General features: G+C 60.7%; 2 protein-coding genes across 5 annotated transcripts; one reads left to right on the top strand and one right to left on the bottom strand.

Annotated features, from left to right (window-relative positions):
- Positions 1–3,453: 3,453 nt before the first annotated feature.
- GNG13 (G protein subunit gamma 13) lies at positions 3,454–5,701 on the top strand. The gene is made up of 3 exons (XM_037034644.1): positions 3,454–3,564; positions 5,211–5,336; positions 5,514–5,701. Exons 2-3 carry the CDS (start codon positions 5,239–5,241, stop codon positions 5,617–5,619), a joined length of 204 nt encoding a protein of 67 aa, XP_036890539.1. The 5' UTR covers positions 3,454–3,564; positions 5,211–5,238; the 3' UTR covers positions 5,620–5,701.
- On the bottom strand, positions 5,669–14,498 carry CHTF18 (chromosome transmission fidelity factor 18). 4 transcript variants are annotated; one of them, XM_037034499.1, is made up of 22 exons: positions 14,349–14,497; positions 13,950–14,126; positions 13,715–13,865; positions 13,371–13,539; positions 12,864–12,956; positions 12,717–12,769; positions 12,461–12,590; positions 11,751–11,960; positions 11,140–11,237; positions 10,744–10,867; positions 10,510–10,661; positions 10,273–10,366; positions 9,821–9,919; positions 9,614–9,744; positions 9,192–9,363; positions 8,084–8,308; positions 7,845–7,994; positions 7,618–7,748; positions 6,827–6,971; positions 6,580–6,711; positions 6,119–6,176; positions 5,669–6,048 (listed from the first exon to the last, which is right to left on the bottom strand). In XM_037034499.1, exons 1-22 carry the CDS (start codon positions 14,434–14,436, stop codon positions 5,912–5,914), a joined length of 2,919 nt encoding a protein of 972 aa, XP_036890394.1. In that variant the 5' UTR covers positions 14,437–14,497; the 3' UTR covers positions 5,669–5,911. The 4 variants fall into 4 exon arrangements, with proteins under 4 accessions (XP_036890394.1, XP_036890395.1, XP_036890397.1 ...); XM_037034500.1 differs by having other exon boundaries at positions 13,950–14,123; XM_037034501.1 differs by lacking the exons at positions 5,669–6,048; positions 6,119–6,176 and adding an exon at positions 6,183–6,270 and having other exon boundaries at positions 14,349–14,498.
- Between the last annotated feature and the right edge of the window lie 151 nt (positions 14,499–14,649).

The following is a 14,649-nucleotide window of genomic DNA, read 5'->3' as shown; positions in this document are numbered from 1 at the left end:
AGCCCGGCACACAGTGTGGGGCCCGTGCCCTGGTGCCCTGATGCCATCTTTATTCCTCAGGTGTCCCTTGGAAGTTGCTCAGCTTTTGTCATTTCAAAGTAAGTGTCTGCCCACATGGCAGGGGAGGCAGGTCCTGTGGCCAAAGGGTCCCGTTGGGGTTGGTGGGGTGTGTGGAGAGGTTAGTTAGCAGCCTGGGTCTGTGCGAGCTACCGCCTGGCGGGAGCCAGTGATGCCTCAGACCTCACCTGCTCCCTCAGCGTGTCCCGGGCTTCCCGCTCCCTCCACAAACTTTCCAAGGGCATAGCTCAAGACCACAAACCACCTGCCTCTGAGCAGATTTTTGTTGTTATTAGAAAAATTGTGGCTTTTTTAGTCAATGCTGTCAGAGAGAGAAGCTGCTTTGCTGTGTATGACCCAGAGGTGCCGAGAACTCGGCCACTTCCAGAATTCCCGTGGAGAGCCAGCCTGTGGGATCTGTGGCCGTGCCCTCTGCCTAGACCACAGAACTGTCGGGACGCTCTGAGTTAGCCAAAGTCGCTTCCCCGAGGCTTTGTCACTCAAGAGGATGTGCCAGTCAGAGCCAGCTGCCCACCTTCGATTTCCATGGAATCATTTGTTGTACATTTGCACTCATGGATCTAAGAGCTTAAATTATTTTTTTTTAATGACGAGTCTTTTTTTTTTATTTTATTTATTTATCTTTAGAGGGGAAGGGAAGGAGAGAAGAAGAGAAGTATCAATGTATGGTTGCCTCTTGTGAGTCCCCTGCTGGGAACTGGCCTGCAATCCAGGCATGTGCCCTGACTGGGAATTGAACCGCAATCCTGTGGTTCACAGACCCGCACTCAATCCACTGAGCTACACCAGCCAGGGCGAGCTTAAATTATTTTTGCAGAATATTTTTAAACCACCAAAGATTATGTAAAAACTGTCTACAGTGTTGTATGAGCTCTGTTTAAGGCAAAATAACAGGTTTCTTTGGTGTTTCTCTAATCCCCATGTTTGCCTGTCCCGATTTGGTTTCCAAAGGGAAAGCAAGTCAGCATGTCCCCCTGAAACCACCAGAACCATTGTCACTGTGCCTTGGGAGGGTAGCTGTAACCCCAGGGCTCCTGTGCCCTCCCGGGGACAGAGGGCAGTAGGGCAGGGCCCCCACTGTGCCCCGTCGGTCAGGGTCCTGCCACGAGGCCCACCTGTCTTTTGGCTTCCCCACCTGAGGCCATGTCTGTGACCCGGGAGGGTTGTGTGTGGGCCTAAATACATCCCCGACCCAGCGGTCTCTGAAGCACAACCTCGGACACCGGCGACGGCAGCGACTCTCTTACCAAGGGCCTCACACCTCTGCCCGGGGCCACCTGCCTTCTCTCCCTGGGGAACCATGCAGAGGAGAGCCCCAGGCTTTGGAGATACCAAGTGGCACTGTGCCCCCCACATGGAGCTGCAGCTGACAGTGGCTGGGTGTGGCACTGGGTGGCTCAGAGGTGACCTGGTAAGAGACAGGCTGAAGGTCAGAGCCACCTGGGGAACAGGTAGGGACAGCACCCTTGTGTGGGTCCTGTCTGGTTGGGGAATTTCCTGCTCTTCCTCTCTGAGCTCTCCTCAGGACCCTGCCCAGAAGGCATCAAAGCAACCCATGCACACGGTTTGATTCTTCCTGAACACAGAAAGCACCACTGCCAAAGAGCCCCACTGCCACAGAGCCCCACTGGCCCTGCCCCCTATGTTTGCCACGCCCCCTGGGAGGCCTGGCCTGAATCACCCTTCCCATGAGGGGCCTCTGCAAGCCTGGGGCTTGGAGCAGCCGTTTCTAGGCCAGCGAGAGCTCTGCTGGCTCTCACCAGCAGCCCACTTACTGGAGCTAATTTCAGAAAGGCGGTCGTCTCCCCGGACCCACTCTGGGAGTCTGCGTGTTGGCACTCAGCTGGAGGACAAGCTGGCCCTGCTTCTTTGAGCCTCCCCCTCCCACAATGAATCCCGGGGCCTCTGAGCACTCTGCACCCGCCCAGACCCCACAGGCAGCTCCAGCAAGAGGGGCCCTGGACCTGGATGTGTTCGGGGCCACAAGTGCGCCTCCCAGGAGGGTGAGAAACAGGAGTCACAGGGCTCCCCAACTCTCACCAGGGGGTGGCTTCCTAAGCCCACACAAGCAGACATTCTCCAGCTTGGCCACCAAACAGTTGTGGCCTTCATCGCATGGGTCTGCCTGAGTCGGCATGATGACCACTTCCGAATCCCAGGTGTGTCCACAGCAGCGCCCAGAGACTGCGCCCCCACACAGCTGTCCCCTGCAGGCCCACCTATGCTGAGACAAGGACATCCTGGAGAACTCTGGCACTGTGACCACATAGAACTTTCTCATTCCAAGTGGCACCTGCAAAGCAGGCCCCTGGAGCCAAGCACAGTGGTCCGCACCTGGAGAGATCACACCAGGGTTTCTCTTTCGGGGGATTTCTTGGGATACTGTCGGGCCACAGCCTGGTTCTGGATGCCCGTCTACCCTGCCCTCCAAGGGGACGGTGTGACGAGTGACGAGGTAGAGGAATCTACCCAGCCTGGGTCTCAGTCCAAACTTTGAGCCAGTCTTGGGGACTGACAAGAACCCCTGTCCTCAGCCTCCTACCCATGTGAGCAGGGCCCCCAGTCCCAGGAGAGGCCCAGGCAGCCCAGTCGAGGCACCAGAGGAGCCAGGCAGGCAGGCAAGAGCAGGCCCCAGGGGGTTGGGGGATGGGGACGGATGGAGTGGAGGGAAGCCAGCACTGTGGCCATCTGCCCTGAGAACAAGGACACCCTTGGGTCTAAGCCCTCACCCCCCACCAAATCCATAAAGTAATCCCCACTTTCCCTGAAACGCCCGTTCCAGAGCTCCTGATCTGCCATCGCGCACACACTCTAGAGGCCGGGAGGCATCACTGACCCCTTTTACAGAATCACAACAGGAAGGACCTCGGTGTCTGAAGGGGCGGGGGGCACCCCTCCTGCCTGCCAGATGGGGCAGAGTGGCTGGTCACAGACCCTCAGCCCAGGGGAGACCCCAGGAGCACCTGCTAAGGACCTGGCCCAGGGCTCCCCCACCCCAACCGGGGAGCCTCCGGTCCAGCCTCCTTAGGGACCTGGGAGCCTGCTCAGGATACAGCCTGGCACCTGCGTCACCCAATGGCCCTGGGGGCACAGCTCCCCTTAGAGTGAGGCCCGGGAGCAGGCCTGCTGGGCACACCAAGGACACCATCTGAGAAGAGGGTACAGTTCTGGTCCAGGCAGCATCTGTAGTGAGAGCTGGCGGGCCAAGCAGGAGGGCCCACTTCTCAGAGCCAGAGCTGACCTCACACTGCATCTCCCACTCTCGGAGAGTAGCCGGGCCAGGCCAAGTCCCCAGGGTCAGCTCAGCCCTGAGGAGGGCGGGTGGAGGGGGGGCGGGGCCAGGGCTGGGCCCCGGGGGCGGGAGTGGGCGGCACCTGCTGGGCTTTGCGTGTGTGCCAGCCTCACTTACCCATCACTTCGCACTGGCCGTCACTTTGCCATCACTTGGCCCTTGTCACCACTTCTCCCTCACCATCACTGCCCAAGGTAGGTCTGATGAACAGGTGGTCCCTTAGGCTGAGAGGGGAACTGAGGCCCGGGGTTCCGAGACTTGCCCTGGTCTTACTGGGCTGACCAGACAGACCTAACCCAAGACGAGACTCCCCTAGCTGTGTGTCTTTCAGCCCAGGGCAGCCGCCCTGAGTATCCCGGGGGGAACAGGCCAGATGCTGAGGAGGACCCCCCCTGTCTGTGGGTGGGGTGGGGTGGGGTGGGGTGGGGTGGGGCAGCCCACAGGAGGGGGAGCCGAGTTCGCCCCTGCAGTGCCTGCCAAATACCGTGTGGGGGTGGTGCAGGTTGAGGGGCAGTCAGGGTGCGTGGGGCTGGAAAGCGGGGCTCCACTGCACACAGGTAGGGCCAGGCGGCAGCAAAGGGGGTTGTAAACAGGGCCACTGCCACCTCCAGACGATGATGACCCGCCCCCCCCCAAACACACATAGTTGTCCACGAGAGCCTGCTCTGGGGGTTGGGACTTGGGGTCTCCGGAAGAGAAGCCACTGCACCCACCTCTTAGATGCCCATCAGAGCCGCCCTGCCTCCCTGGGCTCTCACCCTCCCTCCTGGCTGTCTGTCCCACAGCCTCTCCCAGTCTGGCCACTTTACCCAAACACCACAAAGACCAGCCTCCCCCCCACCCCCCATGGAGACCATCCACTGTCTGCAGCAGGCAGGGTCCTGCTCCTGTCAGCCTGTGGCCTCCCTGCCCACCCTCCCAAAGCCAAGAAAGCCAGTCCCCTGGCTCCCAGCCTCAGGGACGGGGGTGGGGGGTGTGGGGGTGTGGATGAGATGCCCTGGGTCCCCGGAGTGGGCTGGGGTGAGGAGGCAACAAGTGACTTGCCCTTACATGTCCCAAACTGGCTGATCTCCCGAGGACTCATGTGGCTTTACCAAGCTGGTTCACAAAGTAGCCCACACAGTTTGTGAAGTTCCAGGGGAGACACTGGGCAACAGGAGACATAGCTACTCCAAGTCCAGATCTACTGACCCCCCAAGATCCCCAGCATCCCCGACTCCCAGCCAGAGATGCAAAGTGCAGTCAAATCTCCTAGTCGGGAATTAACTTGCATTCAGTGGGGGCTTTGCCCATGCAAAGTATGGGAGGCTCAGAGGGGCCAGGCAGGGTCCCACCCCTTATATGATAGTCTGCATTCCACCTCTGCAACCAGGAGTTGGGAGTGGGCCTCACAGTTGGAAGGTGGGGGGCCTGGTATAGCTTCCTGTAAACCTGTTTGTGCTGTGTGCCAGTCCTGCGACCTCCCCAGCAGGGACAGTGCCCCAAACCTCTGCAACCCAGAGGCCCAGCCTTGGTAAGGTTTTGATCAGATGGGGACGCAGCTCTGAGGGTAGAAAGTTCCCACTGCAGTTAATTAGGCCTCTGGGGCAGGGTGGTCCAGACGCACGGGGCCTCGTTAGTGAGGCCTCACATCCAGGCCCTGCACCCCGTACTGCCCGTGTGGAGCTGCTGGTGTAGCCCCCAGGGACACCCCCAGACAGTGGTTTGGGTGTTAGCGTGCAAGGCTGGAGCCCCTCCCTCCTTTTGTGTGGGGGTCTCACCGGTGGGGAGGGAACACATGGGGGTGATTAAAGGCTGACAACCCTGGGGTTCTGTCACTTCTCGTGTCCTCCCACCCCAGGCTGGCTACTTCTGAAGCCCCCGACGCCATGGAGGAGTGGGATGTGCCCCAGATGAAGAAGGAGGTTGAGAGCCTCAAGTATCAGCTGGCCTTCAAAAGGGAGATGTCATCCAAGACCATCCCTGAGTGAGTCCCCAGGACCCGAGCCTCAGCCCTACCCCACCCAGGGCCAGCTGCTGATTTGCATATTCCCTGCCCTGCACTCATCTGCATAAGTCCAGATGTAACCCGCACACACAGCCACTGGGCAGCTCCCCTCGGGGCCTGGTGCCCACCTGCTCAACCCAATCTCCCCACCCACAGGCTTCTCAAGTGGATTGAGGATGGGATCCCCAAGGACCCCTTCCTGAACCCTGATCTCATGAAGAACAACCCGTGGGTGGAGAAGGGCAAGTGTGCCATCCTGTGAGAATCCCACAGTCCCAGGCTCGTGCCTCTGTGAAAAGAACAACTCTGTAAAGGTGTGACTTTTATAAAGACTTCTGGGGGTATCTGTGCTTTGTACATTTCCTAACGGAGAAAGCAATGCTGGGCGTCTGGTGTAGATCTGGGGTCAGACGCAGATCTCAGATTATCTGAGGGGACGCTTGGGCATCCAGTGTAAATCAGGACAACGGCATGGATCTGGGTGTCCACGTGCACCACAGCACCAGGCGTGACCCTGGGGAGTAGAGTGGCCCAGGGTGTGTGGTGTGACTCAGCTACAGCAGGTCCCTGATATGCAGGCTGCGTCGCACAGCGTTGGAGACGCCCTCTTTGAAGCGGAACCAGACGTCGCTCCTGCCCACTGCGGTGCCCATGCGCCGCTCCACTGCGTCCGTCTCCGGGGCTGCGTCCTCTGTGGGGCCACGGGGTTAGTCTTCTGCCCGACCCGGCCCCTCCCTCCACAGCTCCCGCCCCACACACACCTGCGCTCTGGGCTGCTGCTCTCTTGACGACCACACGGCCGAAGAAGTCCCTCTCGGTCTGAAGAGGGGGGTGGTCAGGCTCATGGGCACAGACAGAGGACACCCTGCCACAGGGGAGAGCTCTCCCAGGGAGAATGGGTCTCACAGCACCTCTGAACAGTGGCCCAGGATTGGGGAGTAGACACCTCTCCCAGCCCCTTCCTTCCCTTCATTCTGTGCCGATCTGCTCAGCAAGTCTCCCCTGTCCCTCACCACCCTCACAGCTACCAGCTCCATCAAGGCCAGGCAGGAGGTGCCGGCAGGACCCACCCTCCTGCCCAGGTGGGAAACTAAGCCCAGGTGAAACCCTGCCCTGCTGAGCAGCAGGGAGCTGCACCTCTACGTGGGCCCCTCAAGGCTTAGAACCGGCCTGCACCAAGGCCGCACAGCCCCACCCGCATGGCCACCTTCCGGGCCCCAACCTGGTCCTCCAGGGCAGCTCTCTTCAGGATGCGCTCCAGCCGTTGCTCATGGCTGCGTGGAGTGGGTAACTGTGTCCCTTTCCCCTCAGCATCCCCTGGTGGACCTTTGGCCCTGGGGGAACTCTCATCCGCCTGCAGAAATGGATACAATGAGAGATGACGGGCAGGGCCAGTCCAAGGGCAACGTCCACTCGCAGGGCATCGCCCTACCAGGCCCTGCTCTGCCCCAAACCGGAGGTGGGCTCACCTGGGGGCTGCCCCCATCTCTGACCAAGGCCTCCGCCCGCCGCATCTTTTCCATTTCAATCTCACGGGCAATAAGCTGTTTTGCCTGGTAGGTGAGGGGCTTCCGGGCAGGCAGCTCAGGAAAGCGGCAGACCTCCTCCAAGTTCCTGCTCAGGGTGGGCAGGGCAGGACACCCAGGCACCCACTCAGCGGTGACAGGGGCGGGGGCAACTCACACCACCACCAGATGCCGGAATTCAAAAGCCACAGGGTGGGGCTTTGCTGTGCCCCAGCTCCAGGCCAGCAAACAGATTATCCCTGAACATCAGTTTCCTCAACTGTGTGTGGACCTGAGAGGGGACCTCCTACTTCCCCAGGGAGGGAACGAGACAACATGGCAAGGCTGGGCTGGCGCTCAGGAACCACCATTACTGCCTCCTCACCACCGACCCGGAGGAGCCCCTGCATCCCAGAAGCATTGGGGGCCTGCGGAGCAGCAGGACCCCAGGGCAGAGCTCCATCCCCACAACCGTCTCAAGGAAACGATGCTCTTGGGAGCATGAGGGTCCTCTAGGGAAGCTCCCGGGGAGCACCTGGGCGGTGAGAGGTTCTGCAGTAAACCTCAGGTCCTGGGGCTCTGCCCAGCCTCAGGGCCCACTTCACAATCAACGTGAGGGCAAGAGCAGGGCAGGGACCCCAATCCCCAACCTCTCGCAAATGCAGACACTGAGACACACACCTCACCAAGGTGACGCTTTCGGACTCCCAGCCCAGCCCCCCGGTACCCCCATTCCGGGTGGTACACAGACTCACGGCTCCAGCCTGTAGACATACTGCCCATCAGGTGTGCGCTCCTGGCGGTAAGTTAGGCTGTAGGCAAGCATGGTGCCCACCAGGCTAGCCAGCTGCAGCTTCTCGCGGGCACTGTACAGCTGTGTGCTCACCTGTGGGCAAGTACACAACAGGCAGGAATGCCAAACACACCCAAGAGCCCAGTTCTGCTGGAAGCCACACCTTCCCCTTTTGGGTGAGGCACTCACAGGGCGAAGCTTAGGCATAAGGATGTCCAGGAGCAGGCAGAAGGTGTCCAGGACAAGGGTCTGGGGGGCCATTCGGCTTCGGGTGGCTGGTGCAATACCTGACACCAGCGTCTGGATCAGGTTCTGCATCTGACCTATCCGGTTCTGGGCCTGGGGCGAAGGACAAACCAGAACCAGATCAGCCAGGACACCCCCAGATGCCGGGCCCAGCTCCGACAGGGGCAGGGTACAGGACACACCTCCTGCTGGCTGCTGGGGAAGGCAATCCTCGGCACGTGGCTGGAGGCGAACAGCAGGTGGAAGGCCACAGGCAGGAAGGGCCGATAGCGCAGCAACTGGAAGCTCTGGCTGTGGTAGGCGGCCTGGCCCAGCAGGTCCTCAAAGGCCAGCCAGTCGAGGGCCACACACACGGTGCCCAGGCTGGAGTCCCGCAGGCGCAGGCGCAGGAAGTTGTCGAACAGGCCCTGTGGGCGGTACGTCCCTGAGCCCGTTCGGCACCATGGCTCCCCCACAGCACAGGTGCTTCTCACCGGGCCCTGCACTGCCCATCTGCCCTGCTGAGTCTGGGGTCTCGGGACAGCCGCAACGCCAGTGAGTGGCCACAGATCGCCGAGTGGGGGACCAGCAGGGCCCACCCGCTGCCCCACTCTGGTTTCACCAAGACCTGGGATGTACGGAAAAGAAGCCCCACCCTCACCCCCACACATAGGGCGTTCTGTCCACCAGAACTGAGGGACGAGCCCCCACTCTCCTTCCATGAGGAAGTCCCGCCCACTCCTGCTACAGCTCTGCCCCCCTCACCACGGATTTCTGGATTTGCATGGATCCCTGACCACTAACCCAGAGCAGCTTAGACAAATAGCTTAAGCCGGGCTTTGGGGGTAGAGGGGCACATCTGCCACCTGCTCAGGTAGGCCAAACTCCCTCCCTGCCCTCTAGTCCACACGTCCCCGTCCCCGTTCCTGCAGCTCCTGTGCAGAATCAAGCCCCTCCCAGTCACTGGATCGGGTTGCCCAGCTGTTGCTGCTGTCTCTCCTGTTGGTTCCCAACTGGCAGCCAGTGATCGCATCAATCAATGCCCCCACACGCCCACCCCCACGCCTCCCCCTCCTGGCCCATGCTGGTGGCCACTCCCCTACCAGCACTAGCCAGCCCCTCCTCCAACCCCCTGCCCTGCTCACAGTCCCCGCGGGGGTCTCCCTGATGCTGTTTCCGCCCCACCTCACTCCCACCCCGCCTGCTTCTTCTGGAGCTTGGCATTACCTGAACCGTCTCCTATTCACTGGGAACAAAGGAACACCCCCCACCCCACGCCCTGAAAGGAAGGTTTGGGTAGAATGTGGTTACCTGGACTACCTTCTCGTGCTCGCCCGTGGAGGTGGCCACATGTAGGATGTGGTAGAACCGCTGTGCAGCCATGGTCAGGGGTGCCTTGGCAGCCTCATGCCCTGAGCCCGTGAGCCCGTCGCCCAGCAGGAGCATGTGGGGAGGCAGAGTGGGGTCCTGGCCCACACGTCTCCTGCAGAGGGGGTGCTGAGGCTGGAGTGGGGCCCCCATCCACCTTCTTCCTCTTGGGAGCACCCTCCCAATCCGAGATGGCCCGAAGAAGGGGCAGTGGGGGAGCCTTGAAAGCAGGGCCCAGGCGGGCCTGGCCCTCTGTTGGCAAAGCAGGGCCAGACTGCACGTGCAGCATTTGGTGTCTGGGGCCAGGGCACCACAGATGTCCAGGGGGAGGCTGGTCCACCCACTCATTCTGTCCCCTCATCTACCTCTGGGCCCGGGGCAGCTGGAAGACCTCCTGCCACACGGAGAACAGCCCCTTTCGCTGGTCCTTGAGGCCGACTCGTGTGGTCTGCACGGCCCGGACACTCAGCTCCCGCTGGCCCCGCCCATGCAGGAACTGAACAGAGGGTGTGGGAGGTGAGAGGTCGTGGACCCCTGCCCCATCCCATCACAGCCAGCGTCAGCCTGCTCACCTGCAGGGTATTGATGCAAGCGCGAATATCATTGTCCGTCTTTTCGCAGAGGGCTGCCAAGGCACCTGGGTCAGCCTGCAGGCCCTGCCGTAGGGAGATCTGCAGGAGGCAAGAGCATGGGTATCCACATGCCCCCCAAGCCCCACCTTATGGCCACGTCCTCCCCGGAAACAGGTGAGTAGCTGCTCTCGTCCGAGAGGAGACAAAGGCTGCAATGCCCCATGAACTGGTCTTGCTCCCTGCTAGGGACCACTCACACCAGAGACCAAAGTGATACAGTCACCCCTCACCCTGAGGACCTGGGCCAGTGGGGGTAGGGGGTAATAGCAGTGACAGCAGCAAAGGGGATGGGGCCCTGGATGCAAGAGGGAAGAGATGGGGAAGGCCACGTTCCCCCACCCCGTCATGAGGCAGGTGGCCTGGGCTCTGTACCCCACTCCACCTCCACGGACCTCCTGCAGCCGCTGCATGAGCCGAGCGGGTACCGTAGGTGGAAAGTGAAGCAGCAGAGCCTGTTGCTTTAGCTGTCGCAGAGAGGGTGCGAACCTGTGGGACGGGCACAGAGTGTGGGGGGAAACCACCCTGCCAAATCCCAGCCTCAGATCCACTGGGGTCCTCCACCCCCTGTGGAAGCCCCACCCAGTGAAACACCCTCAGGCCCCACCCATACCCCTGCCCCAACTACTCACTGGTCGTTACAGATACAGATGACCGGTCTCATCAAGACACCCGCCTCTGGCCGCAGCCGCCGCCCCTCACCAGCCAGCACAGCCAGGCTCCCTGGCTTTGCCTCCTTCGGGCCCTTGCGCTCAATGATGCTGAGAAGTACACTGATGGCAGCCTGGGGCAAGGTGCAGAGGCTGTAATAAGCCACGGTCCCCACTGCCTACCCACCCACCCACCAGTCAGGTACCCAGGCCCACCGTGGAGGCCCCATCGATCTCATCAATGACCAGGCAGTTGGGCTTCCCACCAGCACCCAGCACCGACTCCATCTGCGTCGCTGCCTCAATGTGTGTGCGAAAGGCCTCAGGGCTGCGGTCGTCACTGGAACCATGAAGCAGGGGAAGAGCCAGGAGGGCAGCTGTGGCCTGGGCCAGGGCAGCAGCCAGTGGCCCTGGCAGGGATGATCTCCAAGGGCCCAGCTGCCATACTTACCCCTTGAAGCTACTGCAAGAGGAGACCCCGCAACACGGCCACTCCAAATCCTAGTGACCCAAGGACCCCAGCCCCACCTCTAACCCACTGGTCTCCCAGACTCAACGAGACACATGAGGACAGACAGGAGCCCCATAGGGCGGGCCTTCCCTTCCACTCACCTTGCATTCATTTCCACCACACAGTACCCAGCGTGCTTTGCTATTACATGGGCCAGGGTGGTCTTGCCCAACCCTGGGGGTCCACACAGCAGCGCCACCTGCAGCCGAGACACAAAGACAAGCTGTAACCTGTACCACGCTTGGGTCTTCGCAGCCCCACCACCAAGGCTAATAATCCTATCCTGTGAGGCTTGGTGCTGAGGAATGTCCTCCCTACCTCACCTGTCACCAGGTGAGGGCCCAGCATGTTACGGCTCAGAAGCAGCACTTCAGAATGAGAATGCCCCAAATAAAACCAGTGATGGGGAGGCCTGAACACATCTGTTCAGGAACACATCTGTTACTGATGTGACTGACCCCCAAAACCACCCACTGTCCATCACAATCACACTTTGGGAGGTGCAGGGCCCTTCAGGAGACACTGACTTTACCTAACTCATTAAAAGAACTTAAGTCCCACTCACATCCCTGACACCCCACACCAACACGCCATCACACCCACAGACATGGAGGCAGTAAGCGTGCATGTGCAGTGGCCCCCAGAGGTACAAAGGCACCAGCCAGTGAGTACAGCCCCTGGGGTGTATACAGTGCAGGCAGGAAGGGCTCACTTTCTGCCGGGGCCGCCGGCTCTGGTCCAGCTCAGCCTCCAGCATCTCCTCCAACACCTGCTCGTGGCTCTTCCACTTGCTGGTAGTTGTGGCCTCCTTGCCAACCCGGGCTGGCTCCACACTGGGCCTGGGCTTCCGGGCTGGCCTCTCTTGGCCAAACACCACCACATCCCACAGCTTCAGCCATTTGAGGAGACAGCGGTTGGTGAACTGTGGGAAAGGAGGCGTTGCCTGAGGGGACCACCAGAGCCAAGGGCCCGCCACATCTGTCCCTCTTAAGCCCAAGGACACACAAATGGAAGCTGAGGCTGAACAGCAAATGACTGACACCCACTAATCCTGCTGGTGAGTGACAAAGTGGGGTTCACCAGGAGGCCTCCATCCCCATAGTCCTGGTCCTGACCCCTCCAGGAGCCCCCTCCATACCCAGGGGCATCCCACCCAGGGACATCAGCTACTGAGAGGAAAGAAAGCAGAAGTTCCAGGCATGGGGTGCTCTGGATCCCCAGAGCATGTCATAGGTGACCCACAGAAAGCTGACCCTGTACTGGGTTCAGTTTCCCCACCTACCACTCAGCAAGGCAGACCAGAGCACTGCCCTCCCTTCTGACAGCCCTGTGGGCTGACAGTATGTTATTTGGCTGGACTCTGAATTCCCCCCTCTCAGCAACAAGAAAACTAGTCACACTTAAGCAAGTACGAAGCCTCACATCATCACTGAGCAGCTCAGTGTAGTGCCGGGGCGCAAACTCATCCACCCAGAGGTAGTGCTGGGAGTCATCTTGGCTGTCGGCTGGCATCTCCTCAGGGGCCTCCTGCTCCCCCTCCTCTGTCCTGAGGCTGAAGAACACCGCGCCCTGAGCTGCCCTGCCTCAACTCCAGCAGGGATTACCCCCCACCCAGAATTCAGGCTGGCAGTCAACAGTTCAAGAGCTGATGAGGGTCCCAGGAGCAAAAGTGAATCACCTGTGCAGTGTATCTGAGAGCCGCTGGGCCTCTTCAAGTGACCGCTGCCGTCGCTGTGCACAGTAGGGGTTGCGATCAGGATGGCTCAGACAGCCATAGTCACCCCAGAGCTCCGTCACCCCTCCTAGCAAACCCAGTAGACCCCACCTCACTGTCAACCTGTTCCTTCAGAGAGGTGAAGGGCACACCTAGCAGATCCAGCTGGCCATGTCCACGCCACTGGATGTCCAAGAAAGGGCTCTGAGGGAGGGAGAGCAGCAGTCACCTCTGGACACCCTCCTAGGCAGGTCGCAGGGCTACTCACGAACCCCTCCCAACAATGCTCAGGGCCCAACAGCATTCCTTAGCATCAACCTAGAGATGGAAAAGCTCCCTCTCTAACCAGGGACTCAAAGAGGAAAAGCTACTACTGGTGGGGGCAGGAGGGGGGGAGGCAGGAGGTAGCTTGAGGGAGGTGAAGAAAAGTGGAGGAGAAAGAGAAGGGGGAAAAGGAGGGGAAAAAGTTCCCTAAGTCAAGTGAACTCCCTGAGCAGTCCCCAGGGTCCCAGTGTGGCTATGCTGCCCAGGGCCCTTTCCTGGGCAGCATCAAGCCTGCCAATCCCTTGGGAAGGCTGTGGCCAGCCTAGCCAAGCCCCATGGCCAAACAGCACCCACCTGCACCCCAGTGCCCACTGGGTCAGCCCGCAGCACCAGAAAGGCCCGGTCACCACCCGTGGAGGTCACATTGATGTAGTCCTCCAAAACAGGGGGTCGCCTCAGGACTGGGTTACGAATGGCTAGTGAGGCTGGTATGAGACCCATGTCAGCACCAGCATCCATGGTTCTGAGACAAAACAGGGCTGTCTTGGGACTCTTGCCTCCTGTTACCCTCAGGCCAGGGGCCCAGATCCACCCTCTGCTACCAAGTCCTCCCACAGGCCTCCAACCCCAGGCTTGGGAACTTGTCTGAGGAATGAGACCCTCCTATGACCTGGGACACCTGTGCCCAAGCGACACACCCCTTGCCCCACAGCTCCGCCGGGACCTCAGGACTCAGTGGGGGGGTGATGTCCTGAGGAGGAGAGTCAGGAAGCAGTAGCTCTTCCATCTCGTCCTGACCGAAGTTCAACCTCTTGACCGCCTCCAGCCTGGGCCGCTTGACTCTGGGAGCTGGGGAGACACACACACTCTGGGAAGGAACAGAGGCACCCCACCCCTGCATCACACCCCACCCTGTGGGGACTACAGACATACTGAGGGGCAGGGATCTGTCCCTCTCTACGTCGATGGCCAGCTGCCTCTTGCTGGCACATTTGCGGTTCCCTGAAGGTCCAACTGGAGAGCCGAGAGCTGCAGCGTCCCCTCCAGCTATGGCCTCCTCAAACATTTGCCGACGCCGGCCCCTGGATGGTGATAGGGCCGCTGTCCCTGCTGGGAGAGAAGATTCACAGCAACCACCTCAGGGCAGCCACAGAGAGCTGCCCTGACGCTGGAAGGCCCTTCTCTCTCCGATGAGCCCCCCCGCCCCAGGTCACCGCTGCCTGCAGCCTTCGCTCTCCTGCCCTCCTCCGAGTACCGGTCCCCGACTCCTGGGGACAGACCAGGACCCTGTTGAGCTATACAGGACGAGACCGTGGCGGAACCTGCGCCCACCTTCCAGCTCGGCCAGCACCTCGAGCTCCGCAGCGAACTGTCTGTGGAAGTCGTCCTCGACGTGCAGCTCCCGCTCGTAGTCCTCCATGGCCACGCCGACCCGCGGATCCCACTAAGCTCACCATTCACTCCAAACCTCCCGCGACAGCGCCGCGCGCAGCTCCCGCCTGCAGCGTCCCAGCGCCGCCAATCAACGGCCTGGCGTGTCCGGCAGTGCTTGTCATTGGTCAGAGGGCTGATCGGGGCGCTGGCATGGCTGCGCGCGCAGGTCGACTGGGGCCGTGTTAATGCTTAGACTCGC

The sequence above is a fragment of the Sturnira hondurensis genome, unplaced genomic scaffold, assembly GCF_014824575.4.
Source record: "Sturnira hondurensis isolate 20B ecotype Veracruz unplaced genomic scaffold, ASM1482457v3 Scaffold0022179, whole genome shotgun sequence".
Classification (NCBI taxonomy): Eukaryota; Metazoa; Chordata; class Mammalia; order Chiroptera; family Phyllostomidae; genus Sturnira; species Sturnira hondurensis.
Note: the sequence above shows the minus strand (reverse complement) of the source record. Positions and strands in the feature narration are given on the sequence as shown.

Bases quoted from the DNA above. Each gene is read 5' to 3' on its own strand.
- CHTF18 (XM_037034499.1), bottom strand. From the start codon at position 14,436: ATGGAGGACTACGAGCGGGAGCTGCACGTCGAGGACGACTTCCACAGA. The intron at 14,127-14,348 runs GTGGGCGCAGGT...CTTCTCTCCCAG, and splicing joins GGTGCTGGCCGAGCTGGAAG to CAGGGACAGCGGCCCTATCA. The intron at 12,770-12,863 runs GTGGGGTCTACT...TACTGTGCACAG, and splicing joins AGGAACAGGTTGACAGTGAG to CGACGGCAGCGGTCACTTGA.
- GNG13 (XM_037034644.1), top strand. From the start codon at position 5,239: ATGGAGGAGTGGGATGTGCCCCAGATGAAGAAGGAGGTTGAGAGCCTC. The intron at 5,337-5,513 runs GTGAGTCCCCAG...CCCCACCCACAG, and splicing joins TCATCCAAGACCATCCCTGA to GCTTCTCAAGTGGATTGAGG.